At 35.4% G+C, this 10151-nt stretch overlaps 1 protein-coding gene and 1 pseudogene across 1 annotated transcript; both read right to left on the reverse strand.

Moving 5' to 3' along the window:
• Positions 1-2173: 2173 nt before the first annotated feature.
• On the reverse strand, positions 2174-3109 carry Or4c110 (olfactory receptor family 4 subfamily C member 110). The gene has a single exon (NM_001000633.1). It carries the CDS (start codon positions 3107-3109, stop codon positions 2174-2176), a length of 936 nt encoding a protein of 311 aa, NP_001000633.1.
• Positions 3110-3888: 779 nt separating this feature from the next.
• Serpinb1a-ps1 (serpin family B member 1A, pseudogene 1) lies at positions 3889-4560 on the reverse strand (annotated as a pseudogene).
• Positions 4561-10151: the final 5591 nt, after the last annotated feature.

A 10151-nucleotide genomic window follows, 5' to 3' on the forward strand; every position in this document is an offset into this window, starting at 1 on the left:
CTCTGACCTCATAGGTAGCAATAAATAGTCTAGTAAGAGCACCAGTGGAAGGGGAAGCCCTTGGTCATGCCAAGACTGAACCCGCAGTGAACGTGATTGTTGGTGGGACGGCGGCAATGGGGGGAGGATGGGGAGGGGAACCCCCATAAAGAAGGAGAGGGGGAGGGATTAGGGGGATGTTGGCCCGGAAACCGGGAAAGGGAATAACACTCGAAATGTAAGTAAGAAATACTCAAGTTAGTAAAAAAAAAAGAAAGAAAGAAAGAAAGAAAGGAAGAAAGAAAGAAAGAAAGAAAGAAAGGAAGGAAGGAAGGAAGGAAGAAAGAAAGAAAGAAAGAAAGAAAGAAAGAAAGAAAGAAAGAAAGAAAGAAAATGTTTTCTTGTAGTCATCCAGTACCTCTGGCTTTTATAATCTTCCTGTTTCCCTCTTTCAAAATGATTACTGGACCTTTGGAGGGAGGTTTGTGGTACATATTTCCTTTAGAGATGTTTTTTTTTCAGTTTCTTATTCTGTGCATTTGGCAAGTAGTAGATCACCATCTACTGTGATTACAGTTGAGTGTTACCTTAGCCTGTGGGTATAATTGTAAGTCATTAGAAGTCAGTTTACTATTGTGTCACTTTAGCAAATAGAAGTAGGTTCTTTAATAGGTGTTCTGACCTGTTTAACCATAGGTTCTTTGCTTGATAACCTAAAAGGTAAATCATGTTTAATCTATCAAAAAGTTCAATATGTGACTCAATTTGTACATTAAAAAAATATATCTACTTTTAAATCCAAGTCAAATGACACCCAAACACCTACATTCCAGGGTCTATTTAGGCCTCTTTTTTTTTTTTGTATTTCTACATTCTGAGACCTCACACTAATATTGAGAAATCAATTATTACTTAGTTTTGTTTCAGTATTTTTCTTCCCATAATTTTAAATACATATTTTTGACATTGTAACAAACAATATAAATAGCACACATTCTAATATCTTCTGATATTTTATTACACTTATGACTATAAAATGTAAATGACTTTAGTTTTCATATAGCAGTAATGAATGGTCAGTTCACAAGTGTGAGCTTAAAGCAAAGTTTTTAATCCTAATATTAATTCAGTCTCTTAGGATAAAATAAATTCTTTACATATGAGTAAATTCTAAAGTGCATTTCTAAGTAAATATTTTTTCTTCAATTTTAAATTTAGTTTTGAGAATATTTTGCATGGGTACTGTATTTATGTCTTTTTTATCAGTAAAGATCTTCCCTCCTCTCCATCTCAAGTTCATGACCAATTCTTGTTTTTTTTTTAATTATTCTTTTACATCATATATACATATATATATATATATATATGACATACACACATGCATATATATACATATTACATAATACACAGATATACAGAGATATATAGATAGACAGATGCACTTAATGAGTCTATTAAATGGTGTCCATAAATGCATGTATTAAAGCTGCACACTTGCATTTTGATACCCTACAAGACAGTTTGTCCATGGGAATATTGTTTTTGTACTCTCAGCAGACATTGATTGACAGTCACATTTTAACTAGATGTGTAAACTTGTGAAGATGCCCCGATCCACATTTATATAACAAGTAGACTGGCATTATCATTATTCAAGGACATTTAGTCAATCCTATGACTGATATTACATGGGTGTATTTACCAGTCATGCTGAGAAGGTAAAATCTAGCAGCAAGAGTCCTGGTTCTCTGACTTTTGTAATCTTTCTCTACTCTCGGTTTCTGTCTGACTCTCTGTCTCACTTCTCTGTCTCTCTTTCTCTGTCTCTTTGTCTCTGCCTCTCTCTGAGTGTGTGTGTGTGTGTGTGTGCGTAATGAATGCACTGCCAGTGCCCATAAATCTTCATACAGACCAATCAAAGGGAGTTGAATATTTACATCTGTTTTAGTTTGTCTTAGTTTCTAGAGACAAGAGTTGTGATGGAACCAGAACTTTCTAGATCTCAAAATGATTAGCTGTTCAAAATTTGACTGCTTCTCACTTGTCTCAGAAATGCCAGCACTAAGTTAAAAGCACACTGTCATACTTGACTATATACCTAGACACAGGGGATGCACAGAACGGTCTTATAGTTACACAGTGCAGGATTTGTTTCTTCCACAGAACTATCTCCCTAGCCTAAGGCATTAATTTTTTAATATGTGTTAGGAGCCACTAATAGTTTTCTCCACATTTTCCTGATGGCATTCTTCATTTCCTTATTCCTGAAAGTATAAACCATAGGATTGAGTAATGGTGTCAAGACATCAGCAAATATAAATACATTTTTCTCCAAAGAGAATGGAGATGTAGGTCGTGCATATATTAGTATGCATGGAACAAAGAACAAAACCACAACAGTAATGTGGGACCCACAGGTAAAGAGAGCTTTCCGTCTTCCTTCAGAACTGTGGGTTCTCAGAGAGAACAAGATGACACCATAGGAAACAAGCAAAAAGGAAAAGATAATGATGCAGATAGACCCACTGTTGGCAAAGACCAAAATGACAAATATGTGTGTGTCAGTGCAGGCAAGCTTCAGTAATGGAAACAAGTCACATATGAAATGATCAATAAAATTGGGTCCACAGAAGGGCAACTGCAAAGTGAATATGATTTGTATGATAGAATGCAAAAATCCCCCTGCCCACGCTACCCCAACCAGGATGCCACAGAGCCTCCTGTTCATAATGGAAGAGTAGTGCAAGGGCTTACAAATGGCCACATAGCGGTCATAGGCCATGGCTGCCAGAATGATCACCTCCACAGCACTGAAAAAGTGGACAGAAAACACTTGTGTCATGCAGCATTCAAAAGAGATGCTCTTCCTCTTATAGAATAAATCTATAATCATCTTGGGTGTGACAATAGAAGAGACACATGCATCCAGTAAGGACAAGAATGCCAAGAAGAAGTACATAGGGGAGCCCAGCAAGGCAGGGTTCCAAACAATGGTCACCACAATAGTCATGTTGCCCCCGATTGTTGCAAGGTAAAGCAATAAGAATATAATGAATAAGATTTTCTCAACTTTTGGGTTTTGTGAAAGTCCCAGGAGTATGAACTCAGTGACAAAGCTCTGGTTTTGCATGATTCATACAAAGAGAGAAGTAGTAAAATACATTAATGTAAATCTGCAATGAAGAATATGTGTTCTTTCATATAATGTTTATTACCAGCATCAACAAAAATTTCCTTCCTTTGGCAGAGTTATCTTCACTGACTTTAACTACCCCTGAAACAAAATAATAGAATATTTTAATAGTAGAGTTCTATTATCAGGTAAAAGAGAACAAATTCTGAATATTTTATCACATTTCTAACATTGTAGTAGAACCTCTCTATGTGTGCTAGAAAATAAGAATAGCTTATCTCTGAAGGTTCAAACTTCATAATTCTCAAGGGACTTTTTGAAAAGCAGCATAGAAAGGCATTTAAAATAATATACCTGTTACACAAAGTGTCATAATTTATTGTGTCTCTCATCAACATTTAATGAGGCAGTGCCATAGACTATGCAATATGCAAAAACTAAATGGAGCAAAGAATCTTATTTACCAAAGGAAGAAGAAAGAAAAATACTTCAGGATGCACAAAAATGTGCAGACTTTGTTTTTAACTGTATTTCAAACTATGAAGTGGAATAGACCTTAAAGTGAACTAATCTAAATTTCATGAAAGAAAAAGTGATGTGGAGCAACGTCTGCTATTGCACATGCTACAACTATTAAAGAGTTAAACCTTTACTTATATTTCTTTTCTTTTTTTGGTTTCTGATATTTTTATTGTCAAGGAAAAATGAAAATGATCACTATTAAAATCTCAGTGAATGAAACTTTAAGTTCTGCCTTTTATATCTAAAGTCTTCTTCTATGGGGAATAAACCCTGCCAAGGAAGAGCACATTAGCATTTGGTTATGCCGAATAAAGAAAAGGAATGAATGGTCCATTATGAATTCTTCCTGTGTCCTCAGGTAGTATCCAATAACTATGCCAGTCTTGACAGCGGCTACCTCCGTTCCCTCCTCATTCACTTCCACAAAGGACTTGCGGACAATTTTTGATATGAAAAGATCTCTGGATCTTGGCATCCAGGTAGACCAGCTCCGCTACTGTTAAAGAGATCCTGCACTCCCATGCTGCCAGTTTGGAGTTGAGAAGGTAGATCTCTTCCATCTTGAACCTGGGCAATTTGGCATGGACATCAATGTTTCCCAAGTTCTCACGTTTCACCCATTCATGAAATTTTTCCAAAATTATTTGCTATTCAATCTGCTCAAGACCCGTGGACTGGTCCTTAGTGTCTTCGGGCAGCAAGATGATTATACTAAGTTCTCCACCCTGGTAAGGCATCTCCAGCACCTTGCACTTCAGGTCCAAAATGTAATGAAATGGAACATTTTCTTTTGATACAGCATCTTCACTGTTATTTTAATCTTTCTTATTCAGACACAATGGAGATTCTGTTGTGTCCTGTCCCATAAATTTCTCCTTCCACATTCCCTTGAAGTAGATGGAATTCACTAGCACAAGTTTGGTCATACTGTCCAACACACACACACACACACACACACACACACACACACACACACACCCCACACCACACCACACCACACCATACACAATTCTTCTGTCCAGGATTCTTGGAAGAAGGCCCCCCTTTAGTTCCTTTAGTTCCATGAAACACCTTCCTGGTGAGAACTTTGCAGTGACACAACCAGGAGTTCCAGGAGTAATCGTTCTGAGGTAACTCCACTTTAAATCCAAGAGAATGTGCCACACTGCTCCCTCCTCACAATCAACTGACCTGAGACATCTTTATACAACTTCAAGGACTTCAAGAAGGACAGAAGAATCAAAGAGTGCCACATTGGAATATACACTTGGAGTTCCTTTACAACCCATGTATCTGTCAGCATGCAGATCTAAGCCATTGAAATTCCAGTGCCCCAAATAGGAGCTCTGACTCTGCCCTGGTGATGAAGCCTCCTCTGATGCCTTCCTTCAAAGAATCCCAGTGGTGGACAGGGATGCCAGGTGCTCAGTGAGCTCAATAGCACGAGAGCCACCTGATCATTCCTGATGATAGGTGAGACACTACAAGAGCTGTCTGCCTTGCAAGCTCAGTTTTAAGCATGCACTAGAGGAGAAAAAGCCTCTCTTCTCAGCTTGTGCTTGCCAGTAAGATACTCTCCTTTCTGAATAAAGGCTGCAGTTGGCCCTGAGAGCTTCCTCCTAGGTGTCTAGCAAGGGGAGCAAGAACTGATACAGAGTAGCCTTCACTATGGAGCTGCTGAGTTCAACCTACACCTTCTTTGCCTTGGAGCTTTTTAAAATCCTTAATGAAAGCAACTCTACAGGAAACATCTTCTCCCCCTTCAACATTCTTCTGCCTTGGCTGTGATCTCTTTGGGGCCAAAGGCAGCACTGCAGCCCAGCTCTCTATGACTTTTCATTTCAACTCTGTTGAGGATATTCATTCACAGTTTCAAAGCCTGAAGGCCAAAGTGAGCAAGCGTCCAGCAACTCACACTCTGAAACTTGCTAACAGACTGTGTGGAGAGAAAACCTATAATTTCCTTCCTAAATTTTTGGCCCCAACCCATAAAATATATGATACTGATTTGGACACTGTGGATTTTCAGCATGCCTCTGAGGATGCGAGGAACAAGATAAACCAGTGGGCCAAAGGTCAAACAGAAGGGAAAACTTTACTTATATTTCATTATTTTAGAAAAAATATGTTGTCATGATACCTAAATGAAACTAATACAAAGATAACAACTGCTCAGGACAGAGTCCTAGTCAATATACTATGTGCATGTTTCATTGTTACTAAAATAGAACACTGAAATTATATGAAATTTGATGAACATTATAAATAAAATTGGAAAAATTAAACAATGAAAGAAAGATGCTTAACATGGATTTTGTTCTGTTTTGTTTTTTTCAGGTAGAACTTCAGTTGGTTTTTTTTTTTTTTGTAGTCTTGCTTTCTCTTTAAAATTTAGAGAACCTTCTTCGTTTGATCATCTATGAACAAGGCATATGGAAAATGCCAACAGATTAGAGGTTGGACCAATCAGCAACACATGAAAATTACTAAAAGCCATATAGCTGAAGTGAAAAACAAATTCACATTTCTCATTTGAGAAATTCAGTTTCCACAACAGCATGAGAAACTACTTGAATATGATTTAGACTCTTGAGACTTTGTTATTTGTCAATTTTGGAAACTTGTGTGGGAGTGGAGAAGTACTACTTGAAAAGAATACTTCAAAGCATGTGACACTATTCCAGAAAACCTAGGTTACTTCCCAGACACACATGGTGGCTTACATCCAAGAAGAAATATTGTTCTATTCTGAACTGTATGTATGTACCAAGCAGAGACCAGTACACATGCTTGTACACAGATAAAACATGTAAAATAAAAATAAATAAATAAATAAATAAATAAATAAATAAAAAATACAACTTTATCTTGTAAATACCATTCTGAGAAAAATGGCTAGAGATTTATATGAATTCACTATAAAACATGTTCTATAATGACTTAAATGCTTATACATATGGTTTATGAGAACTCAAGCAGGATAGACAGAGGACTGGACAAAATACAAAGTTAAGGTCATAGTATACCTGTGTTCTTATCTTGCAATGAAACTCCAAAGGGATTACGGGTGACCTTTCAGCATGGGGTTGTGAGAAAGAAGATAGGAGGACTTGAAGGAAGAAAAAGAGAAGAAATGATGTTAAATATATTTTAAAATATTTTCTATTTTTTATTATTGGTTATTTTACTTATTTACAATTCAAGCATTAACTCCTTTCCTGGTTTCCCCTCTGCAAATATAACTAAACCGAGAAAAGAAATAGATAATACACAGGCAGGGTATAAAAACTTAAATTCCTTAGACTCATGCTTAAACTCAGATACTCCCCTTTCACTGTGACATGAATTATCTTACAAATGTTCCCCAAATTCTCTAAACCTCAGCTTCCACATCTGTAAATGCCTTTAGTAAGAGGGATTATCAATAGAGCTATGGGGCAGCACCGTCCTTTCAGGTAGCCTTCTTGCATACAGAAGCAAATAGAGAAGGAGATTGTAAGACAAGCCCTATAATTAGTGTATAAATTAGTAAATCTTAGCTTCTTTTATGTCCTATTTAATATAATCACAAACAGAACAGTGCTATCCTATTTTGAAAGCATAAATTTCTAAAATTTACCTTAAAATATCCACCAGAGGACATATAGGGTTATATATACTATTAAGGGGTTATAGGTTATAAATCATTTAGAAAATGATTGACCTAGAACAAGCTTTATTCTGAACTGAAGCCTTTAATGCTAAAAGAATATTGATTTGAAATTAAGGTACATATAAATAAAAATTGATTTTTAGATTAGGCAAGTGCATCTATGTTTTGTTCCTAACTTTGACTACTGAATGTAGTATACAGCTGTGTAGTAGAGTCTTGTGAATCTATGTGAGTGATATGATGGATTTTCCTGTTCGATCTTATTTGTATTAATAATAATTTAGATAAAAATAAGAAGTGGTGGGTTGGGGATTTAGTTCAGTGGTAGAGCACTTGCCCAGCAAGCCTAAGGCCCTGGGTTCGGTCCTCAGCTCCAAAAAATAAATAAATAAATAAATAAATAAATAAATAAAATAAATAAATAGAAAAGTGCTGAGGATAAGAGAATCATTACTACAGTGGGTAATTATATTTACCTCCACTCTCATGCCCGTGCGCAGAGAATAATATGGAGGAGAACGGGGAAAATGCAATCACCAGAGCACAGGAAAATGCCCTCTGGACTTGATGTAGCTATTAACTTCATGAAATAAAAATAGCTGTAATTATCTGCAAAAACTCAAGCAATAGATCCCAGCATGAATGGGGAACCTAATTTTTTTTAATTCCTAATTCTGAGGAGGTGTTCACACTTAATATTCTGTACTGAAGATTTGATCAATGTTTGGTTTCCCATGTTTCAGTGTGTATGACTGGGAATATTACATTTGGGAAATACTAACTGGGTACAGTAATTTATCAAAAATAAGGGAAACTTGTTGTTGTAAGAAGTGTTGAATTTGACTTGGGAGAATTCAAAGAGGAGAATGAGGGTAGATATTATCATGTTTAATTGTAGACATGTATAAACATTTTAAATATATAGAAAAACTGAAAGTATGTTAAAATTGGGCCAAACATAATTGTGAGTAGAAAGAAAGTTCAATTACTCAATTATCAAATAGGCTAATAAACAAAATCAATTTCAGTATAATATGAACTTGTCACAGAAAAAAAATGACAAACTGCAGGTTTTGGCTCAAGGAAAGATAAATTGATAGTTCTTCACTTTAGTGAAAAATTGAGAAAGACTAATGTAACCAAGCTGGGCTCAAACTCACATATTAGCTTAGGGTAGGCTTACATTCCATGTACTCTCTTCTCCATCTTCAAATTCTGCTATTAAAACATTATTCCATTACACACAGACAAATATATAATTTTGTATAAAAATATCCTGCAAACTATCAATTACAAGGAATTTATGAGTATTGATTTTAGCATTATTTTAAGCAACAGCAATACATGGTGATATAAAAACAGAATTACCCAAAGAACAAGAATATTTTCAAACTTACATCATTTATAATAGAATTGGTTCATTCCAATAATACTTTTTGAAAACATATCAGGAAATATCTCCAAACAACAGTTCTGTTTATACTTTTTTACTAGTAAACTCAGTCTCCAATGAAATGAATTGATGTTACAGTGTCAGGTTGGAACACAGAAATCCCTAAAAATCTCGTAATGGGATAATTGTTAAATAAAAAAAATTATAAATCACATAACACTACTTATAAAATACCATTCACATGAAGACCTCAACTGTGAATCACTTTCAGAGTAAGTTAAGGCATCAATATGGTGACCTACCTGCAGAGGAAGAACTACCATTTTGCCTTAGGGAGGGATAAACTAGCCCAGATTGGAAATGAAGCAGTCAGAAACTCCCAAGTGGATCATAGTAAGTAAAGTCAGAAATTCAAGGAAATTACATGCTTGTTTAGAAATATTGTTACTACATTTTATAAAGTAGATGTGAATTATGAAATGATATACATTTTGTAATATATATTGTGACTAATGTAAAAATATTTAAAATTAATCATCACATTTAAAAGTCACAAAATTATTTGTCTTGGAACTTCTGAAAAGGTTAGGAAATTTGCAAGTCGTTCACCATAGTACTGAACTCATAGGTTGATAGTATTTTATCACACATTATTGTTTTGAGCAATTATAATGTTAGCTTAAATGGCCATAATATTAAGACAACCATCTCACATCTTCATATACTCTTGGATTTCACATCCACTTTTTAACAAAATGACGAGCTGACTCGGCCAACATTCTCCTGAAATGTCCCTAGCCCTTCATACCCCAAAAGTCATGAAGGCAAACTTCCAAAGCTGTTTCTCATTTCATCCATGACCTTCACAAAAGGAACTGTGGTCTCTGTGCCACCTCCTTGAAGGGTAACATTTGGGAGTGTTCCTCCCAATGCTCAGCTATGCACATTGTCCCATTCTTAGGGACACCTTGCACCACTGTATAACATCCAATCTGTATATAAATAACAAGATTTCTTTGTTAATGTAAAATGTTAATAACATTCAAAGATATCTGAGGGATATGCAGAAATGATTTTCTAATGTAAGTATTTGAATCAGGTACATTTCATACAAATAAAAATGTTTTGATCATCAATGATAATAAATTAATTTTATGATTAATTTCAAAAGCCAATCATATTTTTATTTCATAATTTTAGCTACCAATGAAATATTGCTTGCTTCTATTTGTAAGTATAGAAATTCCTTTCAGCTGCTCTCCAAGAACTACTTTCCTTTCAGGTAACTAATAGTCTCTCTCTCTCTCTCTCTCTCTCTCTCTCTCTCTCTCTCTCTCTCTCTCTCCTAGTTTGCTCTGCCATGTTCCCTAAATGTCTTAACTTTCCTTTTCAAGCCATTTCTGAAATGTATATAAAAAGACTTTTCCCTGCTTACTACCACAATCTTCATAATGGATTATGGAGCTCCTGTT

This window comes from Rattus norvegicus, chromosome 3 (genome assembly GCF_036323735.1).
Source record: "Rattus norvegicus strain BN/NHsdMcwi chromosome 3, GRCr8, whole genome shotgun sequence".
Lineage (NCBI taxonomy): Eukaryota > Metazoa > Chordata > Mammalia > Rodentia > Muridae > Rattus > Rattus norvegicus.